Raw genomic sequence first — 23,775 nt, 5'->3', positions numbered from 1 at the left:
CACAGAGCATGCAACCACCCATAGGGCTAACTGTATCATTCCCCCTAAATTTCCATGGGACTCTTATACTTTAATCAGCTATAACATTTCAACATGATCAAGGAGGCCTACATCAACCGTATGAAATTAGATGTCTTAATCGGTTCTGGCTGCTATAGCAAAATACCACAGACTGAGTACCTTATAAACAACAGAAATTCATTTCTCACAGTTCTGAAAGCTGGAAGTCCAAGATCAGCATGGTCAGACGAGGGCCCTCATCTGACTCACAGAATTCTCATTGTGTCCTCACGTGGAGGAAGGGGCAAGTCTAGCTCTCTGGAATCTCTTTTATAAGGACACTAATCCCAATCATGAGAGCTCTGCCCTTATGACCTAATCCCTTCCCAAAGGCCTCACCTCATAATACCATCGCCTTGAGCATTAGGTTTTCAACATATGAGTTTGAGGGGAGCATAAACATTCAGACCACAGCGGATGTGAAGAAAAATATTCTGCAAAACTGCCCAAGTTTTGGTTCCTATACATGTTTTTGTAAAACAGACGGTAACCAAATTGGGGAAGCTACGCTTGACTGTTCACAGATGCCTTCAACTTGCCGCACCGCAGCGTGAAGCATCAATAAATGACGACTCCCTGTTTGTCCTCAGTTCTGGGTTCTCCCTGCCCCAGGGAAATGTGCATCTATCCCCAAAAACTGAGCTGTCTGTAGCCACATTCTTCTTACTTTCCATGCCTCCCAGAATTGTGAGGGCACAGAAATAGAATGTTGTCATGCCAAAAGGCTGGTGCAAAATCTACTAACAGGAAGAATATCACGGGCTCAGAGATACATTCATTCTTGCAGGACATGATCATTACGAGAAGAGATCAAATATGAGGGGCAACAAACAAACGGTCTCAGGAGTCCTGGTGTTGACCCGCGCGTCCATAGATCCTTCAGGCTGTACTCTGGGCATTCATAGATTTGGCCTCAGGATGTACTCTGGAGTGACACAATAGCCATTTTCTTTTCAACAGTGTTCTTCAGTTTAAGTTTCTCTAAAGTTACCCTTTGAATACACCAAAAGGAGAAAAATGTTCTTGAGGACACAGGTGCATTGTTCCTTATTTTTATTATAAATGGCTGAGCGTCAGTGGGCACAGTTCGAGTCTGGGTGTTTGGCAGTCTTTTATTGTTCCTGGATGCTCAGACTCCAAGGAGTAGCCTTCTCAAGATGAGCTGTCACAGTCAGCTTCTAATAAATGAGTCTTGGCCAGCCATGCACTGCACACAGCATCTGAAAGAAACAAAGCTCTCCTCTGACTCAGCACAGGTACAGTTGCAGGAATCATTGTCTAAAATGTTGAGGGGCAGCACTAGAACTGACGGTCACCTTTCAGCTCCTCTCAACTTGAGAGCCAGAAAAGGGCTGGCTTGCACTTGCTGCCATTTATTCCAATGGGCTTTAATACTTAGGTACAGATTATGGAACCTGGCACATACAATCAAATGTCAGTAATAATCAATCAAATGCCACATTTTAGAAGGTATATCAGAAAGACGATCTCAGAATCTAACAAGAGTTTATTAGTAAACCAGATATACTAGCACAGAAGTTCTGCTTAATTGCAAAAATAAAGAGATATAGTTCTGTGACTTTTTAAAATTTAAATTAAGACATTTTTTAGGGCAGTAAATACTGTTGAAGCTTTATGGAAAAGAATCTGCAGTGCACTCTGTGTTTTATTATTAATTATTTAGTGAATATTGTGAAGTCAGTTTTGTTTAACATATAGATGAAGACATGGAGCTTATTTGGGGGACCAATAATTTAAAATGGGTAAACCAATTTTTACACAAATACATCATGCATAAGTTTTCAATACCTGAAAGATGGCTGAAATATAAGTTTCTCAGTATGTTTCTATTTCTCCTTTTGGGGGCTGATGGATAGAGCCTATGGTTTATGGAATTGGAAAATTACCTGCAGGAAGGAGAATAATTTTAAGCATATCATATAAGAAAATGTAAATTGGAGGACAAAATAGATGAAAGGGAGTTTTTTATTTTTTCAGCTTTCAAGCAACAATAATAAAGGCAGTAAAAGAATAATAATAATAATAATAATAATACGAATGAGGCAGGGCTGCCACTGTCCTAAAGGTGCTTGTGCTGGATGTCCCAATTCCCCTCGAGACCCACTCTTCATCCCTCCACCTTGGTTTGTGCCCTGAAGGAGAAACTCCCGAGTCCTTCATCTCCTGGGACTGCATAACCTGGGCCCCCTTGCTCGCTGGCTTCCATTTAGGTTCAGTCAATGGGAGGCAGCAGCCAGAGTTCAGAAGGAGAGACTAGAGAGCTCAGGGTATCATCCTCTGGGCTCCCACCTTGACTATGGACCTTGGTTTGGCAGTTGCTGTGTCATTTGGCCCCTGTCTATGATTTCACCACCTTATGCCGGTTTCCTTAAACCTCATGCATATCTTTGTAAATAGTCTCTTCTTTAAAGTCTCTTTATTACTCATTGAGTGTATCCTTGTTTCTTACTGGGACAGACATATTTAGAACCTATGTAGAAATTAGAAAAAGGCACTCAGATGGGTACATGGGCTTCATTATATTGTTATCACCTCTTTGGTATATACTGAAATTCTCTAAAACAAGAGGATTCAAAAGAAAATAAAAGAAATGCCTTGCAGGTGCATAACTCCGTGGGCACAGAATTCGGGCTGGATTTCAGCCCCAATTCACCCCCTCGGCAGGTGACTTTATGTAGTGTGCAAAATGCCCAGCCAAACTAGACGGCCTTACAAAAGGATAGCCAGATCTCTAAAAGCTGGAAAATATCTTAAGGAGAAAGTGAAGATTGACATAGGTCTTCCAGGATATTTAAGGCTTAGATGAGCAAGTTTATTGTAGACAAGGATAAAATGTATACAGTACAGGCAAGCATAAGACCTACACAGAGAATAAATTCCATTAAGGCAAGAGAGGCCCTTTGAAGGGACTATTGCAGTATACGAAAGCAGAGATGAGACGGAGATGAGCTTTACTTGCTGAGGTATGAAGTGTGAATTGTAGCTTATGATCGACCAGGCAGTACGGTGCACTATTTGGGCACGTGGGTTCTGAAGTTAGACTGTTCAGGCTTTAGTCATAGTTTTGCCATCTATTAGCTCTGTGACTTTACATGGTTACTTTTACTCACTAAGCCTCAGTTTTCTACTTTACAAAATTGGGTTACAATAGTACTACCTCCTAGATTTGCTGGGAGACTGAATTTTAAAAGGCATGTAAAGTGCTTGGCACAGCACATGGCTTTAGTGAGTTCTCAGTGGACATTAGCTACTACCATCAAAAGTTTTTGAACAGAAGAGTGATGTGATGAAAGCAATATTTTATGAAGATTAACCAGACAGTGTTTGCAGAATGCACTAAAAAGGAGAGACAGAACAGGGAAGTCAGTGCAAGGCTGCTGTAGCCCTCTGCACTCCAATGAGGGACACAGGAAATGAGAGGGGAGAAGCAGGTGGGAGAAGCTTTGTGAGAAGAGCAGGAGGAGGAAACTGACAGGTCATGAGAGTAAGAAGTCAGGGAGGGCTCCAAGCACTTTTCTGAGATATTTAGTTTCCCCTGATATAAATACACCTAGGCAGCTTAGGCAATTGATGTTGAAGGACTGACAATTTTGACAATTTAGTACAACTAAAAGAAATATAAATATAAATTCACCATTTTAATACAAGTAAGAAAATTAAAGAACCATTTGATTTTACCCTCTGTTTTGCCCAATGTTGAATTAGACCCCAGATTCTATTATAAAATAAAAGCTCTAATGGATACCTGAAATATTCCAGTAATAACAGATGACTTCTCAAACTTTTTTATATCTGGTTTTTATATCTGGTTTTTATATCTCGTTTTTTATATCTGGAAGTTTCTTCAGATTAAAATCTAAGAAAGGCCTCCTAGTTGAGAAAGAGTGTCCTCATACAAGAGAACTCTTTAAGATAATGTGTAATTTATAAGTTGAGTTCTTATAAGTTCAGTTCTTCCTCATGAGATCTGAGAAAGCGAGCAAGTCCTTGACTTAAGTATCTAACATTTGGGACAAAGGAGAAAAAATAGTTAATTTTAAGTAATAAATTCTGTAAGTCCGCAGTTGTGCTTTCATTTGTAGGAAAGCCTACCTAAGAATTCAGTGCCATTTAAAAAACTACTCTGAAGCCATTGCAGCCTTATCTTCCCCTGAGAAAAGTTATTTTATGTCTTTACTTTGGCCTTTTTTCCAGGAACCGAGCCCAGTTTTTGCAGATGTTTTGGCTCACTATTAGAAAAGGCAAGGAAGAATCTGTTCCTGAGGTCCCTTCTGCCTCATCCTCATCCGTTCTTTCCCTCTGTGCCCTGCAGATACTTGCCTGAAATTATGAATGATGGGCTGACCAACCAGATCAACAATCCTGAGGTCGACGTGGACATCACTAGGCCTGACACTTTCATTAGGCAGCAGATCATGGCTCTCCGTGTGATGACCAACAAACTAAAGAATGCATACAACGGCAATGATGTCAACTTCCAAGACACAAGTAAGATAGTCTTTACCAGTGCCAGTAAACTCCAGAGTGAAAAATGATTGTAGGAGATTGTACAATCATTTTTCTTCAATTGCAATGTTCATCTTTCATCTTGTGCCATTCTTGCCCAGTCTGCAAAGCCGTTTATGGTCCTTTGTACAGAAAGTTCTGATCCACAAAACTTAGGATACTAGTAAAATCTTAACTGGCCATAAGGAATTGTTTCAGTGGATTACACTCAGCCATACCAAAGCTAAAACTGAGTTTCATCTGCCAGTTGATCCATTAATGATAAAGCAACAATGTAATGTTTCCACTTTCTCCTTTCCCCATCAGCATTAATGTCTCTGCCCCAAAATCCTGCCCCCTCCCTTTACCCCAAACAGCAAAAGAAGAATGTTCTAAAGATTGCTCGGTCAAGCATGAGCTGGAATTCTTGTTTTATCATTTATGAACTGGAGTCTTAAACAAATTATTTTTTGAGTCTCAGGTTCTTCTTTTATAGAATGGAAAGCAGCTCTGGCTAAGAAGTTGTTGGCAAATTTATTTGAGGCTCTATTTAAAGAACTAAGATAATATTTCATGTTCCATGGATCCAACCGTGTTAGTTTTGTCTCTAACCAGTCATATACATGCAGGAACAATTGACACATATCTGAAATATTGAAAGAAATAGTAAAATCTTGATGTAATATTATACTTGACTATTTTATTAAATATCACAAAAGCATCAGAAATGATTTGAAAGGCTACTAAGTGAACATGGACATGAAACATTATATTTGGGTTTTGTCTAAATGGTTTCGGGATGCATATTAAGACAAGTTTTGTTTTATTTTGTTTTGTTTTGTTGTTTTGGTTTTCATTTAAGTAAGTACTCTTACAGAGAGAGTTTCTCGGGAAAAGATTTCTTGAACATAAGATGTGGAGTTGCCAGCGATTCTATAATTTGGTCACTGAAGCAAAAGATGATGCTTGTGTGCTTGAATTAATGGAATAGAAAGAAGTTACAGACGGAAGACATCAAGTCATCTAAGTCTTAGCCATCGTCATACAGAGTTGTCCCCTGCAGAAAATTTTTAGTGCTTTACTCTGTTTTAAAGACCTTAAAAAATAATTTTTTAAATGCAGGATAATTGCCAACTCAATGGACTTTATTGCTGGAAAATTTCTCAGAGTCATCCCATTATTTCTCTTCCTCTTTACTAAGCTTCTCCTTGTTACACAGGTTTTAGCTTTTTCTGCTTCTCCCAAGCTCATTACTTTAGACTCGCTTATCTCAATTTATCTGTTTTGTCTTCTCTAGCTAACAAAAATACTTTATTATCTGGATAATAAATTATTCAAGATACATAAGAACTAGTTGATGTTGGCCTAGTTTCTCTCTCCTCTCTTACCTAAAGAGGTTACGTGCATGTCAAACTTCAGTGCTTAGACAACATCCTTGAGAAGAAATTTTGCTCTATTTTCCCTCAAAAGGAAATGAAAATCAGCAGTAATTGAGAGCATCACTTAACTCTAACCCAAGCACCAAATCTGACCCTTTATTTTAGGACAGTGTATGTCGCACAAATCATTGTCACATCTTTTAGCCATCATCACTCTTATTGCTTTTGATATTTTTAAAAATCACTTCTTAAATACCTGCATTTGTGATTCCTTTTCAGAAAGAGATAGGCCTATTATTTTTCTCAGCTGGAATTTCCTGTCATTATTTGCTTACCACATTTTTAATACTCTAAATAACTTTGATAATATTTTTGTAAAGGTTATATTGCTTCTTGTTCATAATACTAGCGTTTAGAACAATCCCCTTAGCAATTCTGGTATCTGTGAATCTAATTAGTGGGCATTTTCTCCCTTGTAAAGGCCACTAGCGATAAATTAGAGAAAATGTTAAGAACTGGGTATAGCATATTCTAGTCACTTTATTTTGTATTTAGATGTCCTGTTTAAAAAAAAAAATGTGATGAGTAGTGGCTTTCTCATTCAGGAAGCATTAGCAGAGTCCCTGCGTCACCTCGGTGTCATTTAAGTAGCATCAAGCAGCAGGACGGCACCAGGCTTTCAGGAGTGGTTTAACGAGCGCAGCACCGTTTCAGGCCAGTGGGGAGGAGTTTAGGGCTTTTGGCTGGAATCACTGAGCAAGTGGGGGAAATAACAAATGTCATTACCAGTTTTACAGTTTTCTGAGTCCTCCCAGGAACATGATCTCACTTATACCACATAACAATTCTGCAAAAGTGAGGGTTATTCTCACTTTTACAGAAGAAACAATGCCTCAGCGAGGCTAACTGGCTTACCCTGGTTCACTTAAATAAAATGCGGCAAGTTAAAATCGAGGTCGCCTTTGCTGTAGAAATTGTATTTTTTTTTTTTTTCTATCAGGCATTATTGCAAATACTGGGTTGGGTGTTCTCACACATTTTTGTCAGGATGTCTTCACACCACACATACTCTGCAAGATAAATGTTATTGTCCATATTTATGGAGATGAAGAAACTGACAAGAAGTTGAGCAAATGGCCCAAGGGACATTTATTTCAACAAGTATTTACTAAGCACCCACTGTATGCCAGAGACCGTTAAAGGCAGTGGTGATCAGAAGTGAACATTTACACAAAGTCTCTGCCTTCAACGAGTTTACATTCTCATGGAGGGGACTAACAGGAAACGAGAAGACAAGTTAATAACACAACTGCACAGAGCTAGTAATTGATGGAGGCTGACCTGAGACTCAGGTCCGAGACACAGAGTTGATAAAACAAGAAGGAACCAGGCAGTGAGAAATGGGCACAGAGCAGGCCCAGAGACATGTTGGGCAAGCAGAGAAGATGCTGCACTAATGCCACATACTGTGTGGACTCCTGGACATCGGTTTCAAGCAGGGAGTGACAGACTTTCTTTGTAAAGGGACAGATATTAAATACATTCAGCTTTGAGGGCCATTTGTGAACACTGAATTAGGCAATGAATAAGTGAACGAGTATGGCTGCATCCCGTTATAACTTTATATATGGACACCGAGGTTTAGATTTCACATATACACATTTTCTGTCTCACAAAATATTATTTTTCACTTGATTAAAAAAAAACCACTTGAAAACATAAAAGCCATTCTTGGGTTATGGTCCGTACCAAAACAAGTGGTGGGCCAGGTTGGCCTTCAAGCCATATTTAGTCGACCCCCGGTTTAAGGGAGAGGCTGGCTGAGACAAGTCTGTCCTTGCTCTTAGGAGGAGAACAGAGAGAAGGGACAGTAGCCAAAAGTACTAATAACATGTGCCTTTCGCAGCGATGTGCTGCTGCTCCTCTGATCTCCTACTTGCAGTGTTTGTTTTCCTCTTACTACTTTACTGTTACTCCTCCTTACTTTAAAAAATCCTTTCAAAATTCTTTATAAAAGTATAACTGCTAAGAACAATGGCTGTGAGGTATAAAAAAAACAAACAAAGAAACAAAAATCATGCAATGGAATTTCTTAAAGTAATTTAAACATTGCCCAGAATAAGAAATACCTTTCGAATACCAGCATGCTAGATATGGCCTCCCCTTAGGTCTGGAATTCATGTGTTCCTTCATTAGATAACTCTAAATACCAATGAATACTGTGTCTCAGACATCTATTTTGATACAGTCCACCTCCTGTCACAAACCTGCCCTTTAAAAGCAAACCCACTGGGGTGAGGTCGGGGACCCTCCAGTGGGAGTTGTCCCTTTCCTCTACCGTGCCCAAATCTGTTGCATGCCTCCAGTCTTTCCAGGTTGTTGTCTAACTTTCTTTGTCAATCTCTCCACATCAGGTGATGAATCCAGTGGCTCAGGGAGTGGCAGTGGGTGCATGGATGATGTGTGTCCCACAGAGTTTGAGTTTGTCACTACAGAGGCCCCTGCAGTAGACCCTGACCGGAGAGAAGTAGACTCTTCTGCAGGCCAGCCTGGCCACTCCCTGCTCTCGGCGGCTCTCGTCTCCATCGCCTTGGTACTGCAGAGACTGTGCAGATAATCCTGGGTTTTTGGTCAGATGAAACTGAGTTTTAGCTATTTGAACAACCAACTCACTTCTTTTCTTACACTCTTGGACAATGGACCATGCCACAAAAACTTACCGTTTTCTATGAGAAAAGAGCAGTACTGCACTCTGCCTCCCTTTTTGTTTTCCCAAAGAATATCGGGTGCCAGACTGGACTGCTTCCCCTTTCCTTCGCTATCTGTGGGGACCTTGTTTATTCTAGAGAATTCTTACTCAAATCTTTCGTACCAGGAGATTTTCTTACCTTCATTTGCTTTTATGCTGCAAAAGTAAAGGAATCTCACGTTGTGAGTTTTTTCCCCTTCCATTTAAACAACAAAAAAGGTAGGAAGAAAATAATTTTTTTTTTGGTAAAATCAGGCCAAACCCCAAGACAATTGCATTTTCAGCAAAGAAGCAAACGAGAAAAAAATAAAAAAAGATTTAATGCTCTAAGTTCAACATTGCCAAGCAACTCCCAGTGTAAGCTTTACTGTGACTAATTGGGTTTACAAAATGCTATGGAGAGAAAGTTTGAAAAATTGTTTTAATGTAGTGAAAATACACTCTTGTCTTGGAGGTATCATCTTGCACTCTAACCACACAATACCAAACTTATTTAGAGGTAATGATACTAAAATTTAGGATTCTGTCTTTAACATGAGAGCACAAAATTGCTACGCTCAGCACCTCTCTCTCACTCTGCTCAATTTCAATTGCAGTAATGGCATCATTCTCTTTAATTCTCTTAATGTCTGTCCACTGTAGTCAATTGGCACAGATTTCCCCCTCCATCTTCAGTTACTAGTGGACACCCCTATCAATTCATCCTCCTCGAGGGTCTGAATTGAAAATAATCTTCAACAAAACAATCACTTTGCTTGAGCCACAGCTTAGACATTAATTAGATGTTTCTGCCCCTGTCCTCATAAACCTCCCAAAAGAAGAGTTCTTTTAATGAACCGTTAAGCAATTAAATCCATCAGTGAGTTTTTATTTTTTAACTGTTTGCTTTGTGTCAATGGGTTTATGCATCACGAGGGCATTCTCTAACAAAATAACTCACAACAAAAGAAGTAAAGACAAAAAATATATATATATATAGTATTGACATGGAGATTTCTTTCACTTTTTTAGTCTTAGTATGATCATCTATTTTTATATCTATATATATATAAATCACAGATTTTAACTTCTTAATTCCAAGCTCAGGGTTGACACACCTTTGTAACGAAAATGTTTTGTCAACCAGCTCTTCTTGTTTTGTGCTGCTCAGAGAAGGGATCCCTCAGTGATCTGTGAGCACCAAGAATCAAGAAAGAGAACTTTTTACGTATCTAACTGTCCACTTATTAAAAGTTTGCCAGGGCACACCCTTTTTGCATGAGCGTGCTTTGTCCTGGGTGCTCCAGACTGTATGATGCTCATGGGGAGAGCCATGGGTGTGCAGGACTTTACTGGTCATGGAAACTATATGCGAAAAGAATGTGTTATTCATGCAAAACCATTGCTTTTATGTACGACGCCTTCAGCCTAGGAGTCCTGCTTGGCACTTGGAGAAAGGTCCTAATGCAAGGGACCAATTTAGAGCCACAGCCTAACTGATCTAGAAAGTGTGCCAAAGCCAGGCCCTATGCTCCCCCCCAATGGAGAGAAGCAAAATAAACCAAACTGGGGCTTTATGAATACAGTTGGTTATCCATGTGTTTCTTGGTTTTTATGATGCATCTGAGGTTGGGAAAAGTAATGTTTTAAGGCACCATAGTATACCACTCATATTTTAATTAATCCATTGACAATAATGACATGTAAATGGCATTTGTCAATCTCCATTCTCATCAAAATTATAATTAGTTATTGATTTAGTCATCACGTTTAAGTAGAACATACACGGCACAATAGTATTAAGTATAATTGAGCACTTTTGCAAAACTAAAAGTATTTAGAAGCATCTTTGCTATTTGATGCCTAATGAAATATGAAACGTAGGACTTTGAGAAACTTTGTGGCATCTTTCATTTAATTCTTTAGGAAATTAGCATTTAAACTAACTCAGTATTGCATACTTCTAGAAAACCATCCATTTCATTGCGAAACTTTGACTTCCTGTCACCAATGACACATAAAACATCTCTATGAAGGACCAATCACTTATGTTGCTCATTTCATTGAATGTTCAGAAATCAATATTGTCTTTCTCCAATAATTAAGGTGCAATACAAATTAAATCAACCTTGATTGTCCAGAATATTTAAATAATAACTTGCTTTTATGGCTTTAAATTCCAAGTCTTTCCCTTTAAAAATATTTCTGCATTGCCTTCTATGAAATAGAATGCCTTGTTTCCCTTTTGCTTTCACCCCAAAATGACTTTGTGCATGTGTATGAATGCACATTATATTAATGAATATGAACCCGTATTCTGAACACACTGATCACACCTATAATAGATAAATGCCTGCTTCATTTGTTTTTACACCTTCATTATCAATAGTATTCATATTGGTGAAATGTAGTGATCCATATGAGCCAGGCAGAGAGCTGAAAACTATCAGTTAATGATGCCACAATATCAGTCACCTGCATGGACGTGGTCAGAATATTATTCAAATTGTACTTTCTGTTTTTTATCATCATCCTAGTATGTCATATGGTTTTCAGACTAATTTAACATGAGAATTTTTTTTTTTTTTTGCCCCGGGAATTAATCTAGTTACCCTATTTCAGTAAGTATTTTGAAATCTCGCCTCACATATCCACCCCTGGCCAAATTAATTTCTCTCATTTCAGCAATGTGATAGGGGAAGCAATGATGCTACATTATTTTTCATGACCTGCCCTCATTTTCTTTGATGACCCCTAAATTCTGTCTTGACATCATAACCTCTGTTACTAGAGAGGAATGAGCTCACTGAAATCAGATACTAGAAATTATTGGGTGATGCTCATAACTGCAAACACTTAGCTTATTGAAGTGCCTCTATTTACATGTTTAGTTATAATATGTATTTTTCTAACAGAAATACACGTCTGTAATTGGTGTATATTATACTTTGTATATGTTATAATAAAAGCTAAACAGAGGCTAAAGTCTTTAGCGGAGAAGAATGAATTACAAATTCACAAACTAGAGCTCTGTTTATGGTTCTGTATTGAAGGACAGACATGACAACCTGTCATTTTAATGAAGGTCAAATCGGTACTTTGAATATAGCCATCCCAGAACAACCTTAGCAATAGCAGTCTGACTCACTTACTGTGACACCCAGATTAGTATCTTGTATTACCTGCTTTAATTGTAAGGAATAGAAAATACTACTTTGTCTACACTGAAAAACACTATTATTCATTGACAAGCTGTAGTAATTATAAAAGTAATATTCTATAATTCAAACACGCTGAAAATATTATTGGATGCAGAACCCTGATATTTAATTTATATTCCCTGCTGCAGACATTAGCCTACTTTAATTCTTTAGCCATTACACACATGTTTTGGCTACACACTGAACACCAACTAAAGTCCCCAAGGAGGAATAAAAACTTAGCAAATTCCTGAGCTGTGATTCTTTTGTTACTTCTCTTTGCAAGGCTAATTATCAGATGGTTTGATTAAAGGTGGAAGTGTTAGCAAATGCAAGTTTTGACATCCAAAACTTGCAGGAATTCAAATTCATTTTCATTTATTTACAGTCACTAACAGACCTTACTCTTAACTTTAAAAGAAGGAGTAGCAGTTTAGCTTTGCCAGAAGAAGAGTAAAGGAGACCATAACTTATAAATTTGCAATGTGTTCCTCCTCGGTGGAGACATTAGCCAGTGTTTAGTTTTAGGCCAAGTTATACAAAGAGTATTGATTTGTATGCATTCTGGAGCCTTGCTATATGATTGTTTACTACAGCAAGGGGACTCGGCTTAGCATGGGGCCATGTGAGCCTCATTCAAAGTTGAATAGTTACTGGAATCTTTGACCTTGCCTTGTGATGCTACTTTTACAAAAAAGAAACCTAAAGATGGCCTAACAGTGAGGTCTCTGTGTGCATATGCATAGTATATATGCAGGACAAATGTGTGCACCAATCAAACCTAAAATTTTATGTGACTGTCAAATGAATATTATTTGGGTTAAGAGTTTTCATTTCTGATTTGGATAGAAAATTGCTAATAATCTTGTATTAAAATAGTTTTTAAAAATCTACCAGTGCCCTCTCTGCATTTTCTTAATTACTGTCATAGTCTAAATTTTAGAAATTTTGATTTTTTTGTTTGAGATCTTTTTAGAAGCTGTAACATTAAAAAAGAAAAGAAAAAAAAAAGAACTATAGATTAAATCAGCACCACTCATCTACAAACACTTGGCATTTGAAATCGCAACTTTTAAAAACTTTAGAATATTTAGAGCTTCCCAAACGTGTGGAAGAGACTATATCTCTCTTCATTTTTACTGTTTTTTCTCTAAGATAAAATTCAGTGACTTGAGAACTGATGTCAATACTTTAAAAATGAGGTCATAAAAATAAGTTAATATGTGAAAGAACTAACAATTTCCAAATTCAACAAGGTGAATTAATTTTTGTATTTCTGAAAGTTTCCATACTCTTAAGAATGTTAAATATTGTGTAACATGCTAAAGATTCATTTAACAAATATTTATCAAACTCTTATTCCATGCTAAACCTGCTCTAGGTGCTGATCATTGATTGTCAAAACCACCTATCAGGATTTATTTATTATTTACCAAAATTAACCATAATTATTACAAATACATCACTTATTTCAAGAACGGTCTTTTAAATAAAGGAACAGATACAAATAAAGTTATCGAGAATATAACATTTAACTGTAAGCAACATTATAATTTAGCTCACATTATGACTATGTTGGTTTCTATTGAGAAAGTGATTTCTACAAAAAAATTAAGGAACTTTAGAAAAATTTCATCTACAAAAGCAGAAGATAACAACCAGAGGGGAGGGGAGAGGGAAAAATAAATAAAATATTTTTTAAATAAATAAATATATAAAATGTTAAAAAAAAACAGAATATAACAAGTTCTATTTAAAAATAAAATAAAAACAATTTCATGGAAAAAAATAATAAAACCACAGACACTTTTATCAGATAACAATATTTATTTTAATTTGTTTTTTAGATAAATTGGCTGAGATATAGTGAAAACATACACAGAAATATGAAAGATGACCTTGATTTTTAAAATATGAACTTGTAAAATAGTAGGGATTAGACATGGAGTGTTGTTTTTTGAGAGCTAAAAAGATGTAGCCATGAGTCTGACTATTTAAACAAACATTCACAATTCATTTAGTACACATACATTTCCATTCTACGGACACATTTATTTGCTGATACAAGCATGTGGCCAAACAAATGGGGCTTATAACAAAGCCATGAAGAATTAGAAGCCTGCCTTCGTAACCCGCTTAAGGATCTCATACTCCTACACACCTTAAAACATAAAGCAGAGCAAGAAAATGGATATTTTACCCTATGAGCTCAAGTTTGGAAAGAAACAGAAGACCGGATTCAAGGCCAACAGAAGAATACTTACCTCGAATAAAGCTGACTGCTCTTCAATAAGAATAAGAGTCTGTGGATTTTTAAATCAAAGAACAAGTAATAGTAATCGTCCATTCTTTTAAGATCTATAACAAGCAATTAATCATGTGCCGAACACACTTCTAGGTGCCGGAGCAAGTCACAAGATTTCTCCCCTCCAGCATCCTACATCCTAGTAGGGGAAGGAGACAACACAAAGCAAGTAGTAAACAAGCTGATTGCAGAAAGTGGGAGGTGGCATGAAGGAACCGAAATGGGCAATGGTAGAGTGACTAAGGAGGAGACTTTCCTTTACGTTAGCCATCCAGCGGAGCCTCTCCAGTGACAGCCAAGCTGTGACCTAATAACAGCAGGGAGACAGCCATGTGCAGATGTGGGGACAGAGATTTTCAGGCAGAGGAAAAGCAAACGCAAAGATCTCAGCTCAGGATGGAACTTCTGTACTGTGGTGTGGCTGGAAACTAGTAAGTGAGCTGTCAGTGGGAGCTGGTTGAAAAGTTACCCAGCAGCAGACATGCTAAGATTAATGGCCAAAGCCATGGTTTTACCACCTGGTGAAGCCAAAATTCTGAAAGGGCCCATCCTTCCACAGTGATAGCTCTTACTAGCATTTTAAAGCACGTTTTAGGAAGAAACTATGTTAATATCTTTATATACTTCATTTTTATAGGATTTCTATGATGTAGGAATAATAATGCCCATTTTATCCTGAATAAAATGAAGCACAGTGAGATTAATTAACTTGCTTAGTCACACAGGCAAGGCTGTGGTATGAACTGAGAACAGAACAACTAAGCAGAAAAGTGGCAGTGTATAATGATATTTTTTTAACTACAAATGTAATTAAATTATCCAAGGGTGTTTGAGAATTGGCAACAAGTACACAAACAGGAATCTATAGATGTTTACTTGCACAAAGGGTATGTATGAAAATTTTTTTCCAAGCTACAGTGCCATTTAGTTGCTTTCTGTTTTAATTTTTTTTAAATTAAAATCCCAAGTAAATAAACTGCTGATTCTGTGTACTTGCATAGTTTTGAACTTAAATCTCTGTAAACCTACGTTTGATGCCTAGGATGGGAACATGTGTATCAAATCTGCTTTCCCCTTGCTTGCATATTTAGCTAAAACAGCATATTCACAGAAAGCAAATCATCCACAATGGTTAGCCCGACTCTCTCAGTGGTTTTTCCCATACATTAGTCTTGTCTATAATCTATTCAGGTGGTCAAGTGGACCCAAAATATAAATCAAAATAATACAGCAATTAGTCAATTCAAACAGACAACCAGTTTGGCTGCTTTGTTGACAAAATTAACTGTTACAACATCTTGCAAAGGCAATGAACTTGTAGATCCAGCCAAATTGAAATCCTGGTGATGGCTTCTCAGTGAAAATTAAGACCAGAACGTGACTTTGTGCCTTTCTTCTTCATGGAGTTAAAACTCCCTTTATTGTTGAATTCCTCCTCTCGCCTGATTAAAAGGCATTTCCCTATTTACCCAAGAGGATCAAGGTTATTGGTTACAGATTTTATCCCTCTTAAAAAGGTTATCTTTAGGCTTTTCAGAAAGGTAGGTATATATCAAGTTAGAGAAAGATTTGTCTATAGAACTTTATCTCTTTCTTGATCTAAAATGCTTTATATTTGCATAAAGCATTTCACTCTAAAGGGAGTTTTTAAATTTATTTTCTTTCATTATCTTCATCATATCTCCATGCAGCAGTCAGAAATTACTGTTCCTATTTTATAGGTCAGAGAAACTACCTGGTGAGGCTAAGCTCTTCTCACTGTTTATCCTCTCCCTTCTTCTTCTCTCCTTACCCCAAGACCACCCAAATCTTAAGGACTTTAATGTAAATCACTCTGGCTCCTATAAACTCCTTACTAACTTATAGAACCAGCTCAATAGCTCAGCCAAAGGAACCCAGTAACAAGTTTTTCCAAGCCAAATCTAATAAATTGATACCCTGATAGTCTTCTGATTCATCTCTTGTCCTGAGTCACATATTGTGAATTAGCATACATTGAGTTCCCATGTGTGAAAATGTAAATGTCCCCAAATTATATTAAGCCAAAGAAATTTCACCCAGTTTATTAAAAGCTTGTTAGTGACACAATACTGATTTCATTGGGTTTTATTGTTCGAACCATTGCATATGAATTAGTATATCAACACGATTTTATACAGCCAAAGATAAGCCCAGATTCTGTGCATATGTTTATTTTTAAGCTTGAGAATTTTTTTTTAACAGAAAAGGGGAAACTTTACATTGAGTAGTACACTATTAGACAGAGAAGATGAGCTATGAGAAATATGCAAGCAAAATGGGTTTTTCTGGGAAAGAATAAAAAAGACTTCCTCTATGTCCAAAATCTTTCTTCCTCTGGAGCAATCCTATGATCTTTGCCCTCCTTGTTCCCCATGATCAGGATGGGTGACATAGGATGGCATGGAGAAGATAAAATGAAGAGAAAAGAATAGAAATTCAGTGCCATTTGAAACATGTGGTATTTCCTACACTTAGTTGAGCATTTCTGAACCTTCACTGTGAAAGCCTCCTCTCAAAAGGAAGACTTCCTACAACATAAAATAATGGCACTCAATGAAAAACTTATAAACAAACTTTAGAGGCTACTAATAAGCATGGGAAAAGCTATTCAACATCACTAATCATAGGGAAATGCAAATCAAAACCACAATGAGATATCACCTCACACCCCAGAAGATGGCCACTGTCAACAACAAAAATAAAAACAAACAAACGAACAGAAAATAACAAGTGATGGTGATAATGCAGAGAAATTGGAACCCTTGTGGACTGTGGGTGAGAATGTAAAATGGTGCAGCCACTGTGGAAAACAGTACAGAGGTTCCTCAAAAACCAGAGCATGGAGTTTTATGTTATCCAGCAATCCCGCTCTTGTGGGCATATATCCAAAAACATTGAAAATAAAAACGTGAAAGGATATTAGCACTCTCGTGTTCATTATTCACAATAGTCAAGAGGTAGATACAACCTAAATGTCCATCAACAGATGAATGGATAGAGAAAATATGGTATATGCATACGATGGAAAATTATTCAGCCTTTAAGAAGAAGGAAGTTCTAACACATGCCATACATGGCTGAACCTTGAAGATATTATGCTAAGTGAAGTAAACCAGTTACACAAAGACAAATACTGCATGATTCCAGTTATATGAGGGATTTAAAGTTGTCAGGCTCCGAGAAACAGAAAGCAGCATAGCAGTTGTCAGGGGCCGGGAGGAAGGGGAAAGGGAGGTTGTTCAATAGGTAGAGAGTTTCAGTTTTACAAGATATAAAAGTTTTAGGGGGACCCACAGAGCCTCCAGCAGGTTTATAGTTTCAATCAGAGAGAAAAAAATGCATAGATGATGGAGGCTTGTTCATCCCTCTGGCGACCAATCAAAGTTGTGATAGAAACAAGGAGCAGCAGCAAGGAAAAATCGCCTGGGATCTAGAGGAACAAGCCGTACAACTACAGAGAAATCCAAGAAAGCACCCTGCAACGGCAGAAGGTAGGAAGGGTTGAAGACACGGGGCTGCCCAGTGCCTAGTGGCTGAGTGAGATGGAGGCTGCGGCAGCGGCAGATGCCTCTTAAAGGGGCCACGTCTGTGAGCGGATTTTCGTGGTGAGGACCTGCTTGCTCTGAGCACCAGTGCTAATTTGGCTGTGCACAGGGGGCTGTAGGGATTAACAAGGAGACACTGTCGGAGTGAAGGCCTAGACAAGATACACTTGGTACAGTATCCATTCTTCCCTGTTGAGCCACCATAGTCGTCATGTCATCAGACTGGATAACAGAGGTTGCTACGCACAGAGGATTCCCTGAAACCCCATATTCTCCACTTCATGGTCCCACCCAATCCATATCCAAGTGTATCCTCAGTGACTCAGGTACTACTTGCTGAGACTTAAACTGGTGGAGGCAGCTGGCCTAAGTTTCTGGTGTGGCCTTTTGAGGCAACTATAAGCACAGCATCTATGGATTACTTGAAAATTCCTAATAGGTGGCCCCAGAGGGGTAGAGGCTTGGGCTAAGTTTGGCCTGCAGCTCACTCCCTCTCAGGACTGTGCCCCTGGACACCTACTTCACAAATCCACACTAATAAGACCGAGAGACTTAGGAGCTTTGCTTAGTACATAGAAAGAGACACAGAAAGGCAGCCAAAATGGGAAGACAAAGAAGCAGAAACCATATGAGAGAACAGAACAAAGATCCAGATATAATGGAGTCAAGTAATCTAACAGATACACTGGTTATAACGATGCTCAATGAATTTTTGGGAAGTGTAGAGAACTCCAACAAAGAGAAAAATATGTAAATGGAAATTATAAAAGGGAACCAGTCTGAAAATAAGAACACATTATCTGAGATGAGAAGTATGTTAAGTGGAATAAACAAAGTGAATAAAGAAGAGGATCAAATGCCCTATCTAGAGGATAGGAAAGACGATCAGAACACTCAGTCAAAATGGCAAGAAAAAAAGATGCCAAGACTATAAAAATAATTTAAAGTTGCTATTTAACTAGACTATCAAAGCTCCAAATAGTCATCTGATCGGTGTAACTGAAGAAAATCAAGATGTTCAACAGCTGTTTGAAGAAATAATGATGGAAAACTTCTCTAACCTGGTGAAGGAAATGGACATAAAACCCCAGGAAGCTCAGAGAATTCCAAAACTCAGGGATCCAAAGAGGCCCACACCAAGACACATCATAATTAAAATGTCAAGGGTTAAATACAAAGAAATAACATTAAAAGCATCAAAAGAAAAACAAATAATTACCTACAAGGAATACCCATAAGACTGGTAGCAGATTTCTCAAAAGAAACTATGCAGGACAGAAGGGCTTGGCACAAAATATCTGACAGGATAAAGACACAGGATATACAACCAAGAATAATTTAGCCAGCAAAGCTGTCAGTTAGAGTTGAAGGACAGATAAAGAGCTTCCCAGATAAAAACAAACTAAAGAAATTTATCACCACCAAGCCAGAAGTACAGGAAATATTGGAGAAACTTCTTTTAAAAGGAAAAACATATATCAAAACCAGGAATAAAGAACGGTAACAACTACATTCCTATCAATAAGTAACTTAAATAGAAAAGAATTAAGTGCTCCAACTGAAAGATAGAGTGGCTGAAAGGATTAGAAAACAAGACCCCTGCATATGAACAGGAAGGGGATGGAAAAAGATATTGCTTTGATGAACCTAGAAGGTATTTAAGTCAGACAGGGAAAGATAAACACTATATGATTTCACTTATATGTGGAATTTAAGGAATAAAAGGAACAAACTAATCAAAAACAGACTCACAAATATAGTGGACAATTTGATGATGGACAGAGGGGAGGGGGGATTGGGGGCTGGGAGAATGGGGTGAAGGGTTAAAGAAATACAAATTAGTAGCTGATAGATGGTCACAGGGATGGGGAGCATGGCATAGGGAATGCAGTTAGCATTAATACATTGGCTAGGTGGAGGGTCATGGGAGGGAGGGAGCAATTGGGGGGATCATTTTACTAACTATATAAATGTCTAACCAATGTACAGTATACTTGAAACTAACTGAAATTAAAAAAAAAAGTTTTAGATATCTTACTGCCCAATAATGTACACATTGTTAACACCATACTGTACACTTGAAAATAGTTAATACGGTAAATTTTATGGTTTTTTTTTTTTTTTACCACGAAAGAAAGAAAGAAGGAGGAAAAAAGGAAAGCAGGCAAGAAGGAAAGAAGAGCCCTGTTTCCAAGAAGTCCAGGGTCTAGTGTAAGTGTGGACAGAAACAGCTGACTGCATAATTGCTGTGATAAGTATTGTGATAGAGCTTCTACCAAGCACCACAGAAGTAAAAAGTGAGGCAAATGGGTGCCATGGAAAAAGAACTATTTTGTTTTTGTCTTTTGTTTTTTTTAAAAAAAAAAAAAAAAAAGAAAGAGAAATCACAGTGGAATTATCATACAGTGAATGAATAAATACTCTTCTTCACTTACGAAGTATAAATGAGGAGGCCACGTGTCCCTGACTGTCCTGCAGTCCCTGTTATGTCTGTTGCCCCAGCATAATTATGAACAGCACACCATTCACCCTCTAATGTCCCTGCTTTGAATGATAAATTATATGGTCACTCCAGCTATGAATAATGGCTGTTCACATGATCAGTTTACACTCAAATGTATATAATACTTTATAATTTTTCAGAACACCCACCCAGCTGAAAAAATACTGGGTAATGTTATCCATCACTAAACTTCCTATTTAAAGCCTCCCTACCTACTTGTATTGGAATCAGAATCAATAATTCAAAAACAACTCAAACATTGTCACGTATACTGTACAATCTCAACTCACAAATATCCAGCTCAAATACTGAGCCCTCCTGCTTCTCAGCAATTTTTGCTGGATATGTCAGTGAACAAAATAACTGACAATTGGTGCTGCCTCAGAAGTTGTATTTTGGTTTCATCTGCTGAGGCCAGAAGATGTGATTTGAGGCATGTTTTCTTCATTTGCCAATCTTAGTAGTCCCATAACAACTACAAACATTTTGTTTTGTTTTGTTTTTGAGTCACGTGTAGGATCAATTTCTTGACCACTGTCGCTAAGTGGGCCATCTATATCAGAGTTTTCTCCTGCCCTACCATGCAAGACACATAAAATGTTCACATCAAGTGGTATTGGTAGTTTCCTATGCATTAAATGTAACTTCATCTCTTTTTTTTCCCCCATTCAAATGAGCATAAACCAGAATGCAAGGAAACAATGGGTATGAAGTTATCAGAGAACTAATGATGAATTCATTCCAACATATAGATAGACATTCACAAATTTCATTTGTTCATTATTTCTACCAAACCACTTGTAACACTTTCTAATTGATTCCTACATTTATTTATAAAACTGTGTGCTGTTCCAGTTAACATCTGGGAGGATGTTTTCCAAAGAGAATAAAGTGTGATATAAAAGTGCCACCTGCTGATACTGTAGGGGAGGAAAACTTTTTTCTTTACTCTGCTAGGTTCTTGTGGCTGGTCTAATAATTAAATTAACATAAGGCAGATTAACAGGAGAAAAACAAAGTTAATTATGTATATACAGGAGCCCTACAAAGACAATGAGTTTCTAAGATAAATTGGGCAATTTAGGGTTGAATGCCATCTTGAGCAAAGGAAAGGGATAGGGGCCTAGAGCTTCAAAGGGGAGGAGGATAATTCACAGCACGATAAGAAGAGCAGATGTTTGGCAATTAGATGTTTGCCCTGTCATACAGATAGGTCATTCAGATAAAAAGTTATCTCTGGTAATAGTTCTCTTTCTGAGCCAGACCCCCTATCTAGATTCTTTTAGGTAGTTAAGGGAGAGGGAAAAGTTCTTCTTGAGTCTACTGGGTCTTGATTGCCTTCATCTCAAACTAGTCCACATGCCAAAGTGGCACATTTTTGGGAGGCTTGTTCTGAACCTCTTCAATACTCAACATATAAATAGATACTTCTTAGATTGAAGGTCACTGGCTGAAAGAAACCTACTCTTTGTAAGTCACTTAGCCCTTTAAGGGTACTTAAGGCTCCTTTTTGCAGGAGTATCTATTCCTAAAGATACTCTTTAAAGATGTTAGGTATGAATGTGTGGATTTGCATTGTCTACAGAATAAAGATGAAACTAGAATTAAAATATTATACGGGACTTGCAAAATTTAGCCAGTGATCTAAATTTATTCTCCTCAAGGAGAATATAATAATACTTAATAAAAAAGAATAACAAAAAAACACCAATAACTACAATACCTAGAAACCCTTCCCCTATATTAATTCATATTATTCTAAAAATAAAATATTCTTTAAAAAATAGTAGGTGCTATTATTGTCCTAAGTAGACAGCTGAGAAAACTGAGACACAGATAATTTGACTTGCCCAAGGTCCCAGATAACTAGAAATTAGCAAATATAAAAAAATGCTGAATCATTTCATAATAACCAAGATATGGAAACAACCTGTCTCCATCAACAGAGAAATAGATAAAGAACATTATACACACACACACATACACACATACACATGTATATGCATACACACACATGTATACACACATATACATATATACATACATACAATGGAATATTATTCAGCCATGAGAAAGAAAGAAATATGTGAAATCTAAAAAAGTCGAACTCATGAAAACAGAGAGTAAATGGTAGTTACCAGGGGCTAGGGGTTGGGGCAACTGAGGAGATTCTGGTCAAACGGTACAAACTTCCAGTTATAGCTGAATACATCCTGGGGATCTGATGTGCAGCATGACAATTATAGTTAATAATACTGTACTATGTACTTGAAAGTTGCTGAGTAAATTTTTAATGTTCTCACCGTAAGTTATATGGCTTTGTGGAGATGTTAGCTAAAGCTATGGTGATAATCATTTTGCAATATGTAAGTGTATCAAATCAATATGTTCTATACATTAAACTTACACAATGTTATATGTCAATTATAACTCAATAAAACTGGGGAGAAAAAAAAGGAAAAGAAAATACTGACATTTACCAGAGCTTGAAACACAGCTCTGTCCAAAGGGAAGCAAAGTTCTCCCTGCTGTTCATTAGCATAAAGGAAGGAAAAAGGCTACCCTTTGGAAATAATAATCTAGTGTTTACTCCACTGCAGGCTAAGTGCATGAAAAATAGTCGATGATCATCCCATTTCCATATACTCTTTTCTCTGCCAAGATTTAAAAAATTGTGTTTCCTGTACATACCCTGAGGTATAAGGAGAATGTATAGCTCTGGGAGGATATACATAAAGCCATATGTATATGCTCATAAATATATATGGGTTAGAATAATTGATCAAATGGAGACCTAGGGGTCTCCCCCACCCCAACTCCCTCTACTCCAAAAAAACAAACAAGGCAAAATATTGACTAGCAGAGTTCTGGTTCCAGGTCTGGATGACATCAAGACAAACCACAGTGGCTTGTGCTGTTTATGAGATCATCTAACCTCTTGACTGCATTACAGCTTTGTAATCATACTCTCCTATTTATTACTCTGTGTACAGCATTCCATTATCTAGAGTGCTGTCAGAAAATACCTTCCCAGCTGCTGAATTACCCTAATCACAACTCTTTCCAACCCAGCCCTGCTTTGGGCTGTGGGGATGGGGAAAGAGCAGAGGGGAGAGGAGAGTTTTCAGTGACGACTAGAAAAAGGTGCTTGACATTTCCTCCATGCTCTTGGGCAGTGCAACTGCCCTGTTCTCTGGCTACTTTGCTCTAAGCCTTTATTAACCCAGTGTGAAATATGGCAATTTCCTAAGCCATGGTCATTAAAGTAAATACCATTTCTCCCCATAAGGCTCATTTTAGCCGCTGTGTCCCTCATGCTTGTTTGGCTCATGATATTTCATGCCAAATATTTTAGAGACAGTGCTCAAAAATTGTAGAGCAGCTAGACTGGGAAATACAGTGTTCCCAACCATCAGGAAATGGAGTGGCTGAAGAGATGTTGTGTTTTGTATTTGCTTTACGTTCATTATGTGTTTCTTGCTGAGCCTGCCTTTTCCACAAATGTCGAAGATTGAGCTGACTAATGAC

General features: G+C 37.6%; 1 protein-coding gene across 2 annotated transcripts in view; it reads left to right on the top strand.

Annotated features, from left to right (window-relative positions):
- The window catches only part of GPC6 (glypican 6), a 974,073-nt gene extending 960,535 nt beyond the window's left edge, over positions 1-13,538 (top strand). For both annotated transcript variants that reach the window (XM_016150743.2, XM_016150742.2), the window contains 2 exons: positions 4,394-4,569; positions 8,360-13,538. In XM_016150743.2, coding sequence (XP_016006229.1) covers positions 4,394-4,569; positions 8,360-8,562 — 379 coding nt within the window. In that variant the 3' untranslated portion in view covers positions 8,563-13,538. The remainder of the gene's footprint in view (positions 1-4,393; positions 4,570-8,359) is intronic.
- The last annotated feature ends 10,237 nt before the right edge of the window (positions 13,539-23,775 follow it).

The sequence above is a fragment of the Rousettus aegyptiacus genome, unplaced genomic scaffold (assembly GCF_014176215.1).
Source record: "Rousettus aegyptiacus isolate mRouAeg1 unplaced genomic scaffold, mRouAeg1.p scaffold_m13_p_11, whole genome shotgun sequence".
Classification (NCBI taxonomy): Eukaryota; Metazoa; Chordata; class Mammalia; order Chiroptera; family Pteropodidae; genus Rousettus; species Rousettus aegyptiacus.
The sequence above is the reverse complement of the archived record's forward strand: the minus strand, read 5'-3'. Positions and strand labels throughout refer to the sequence as shown.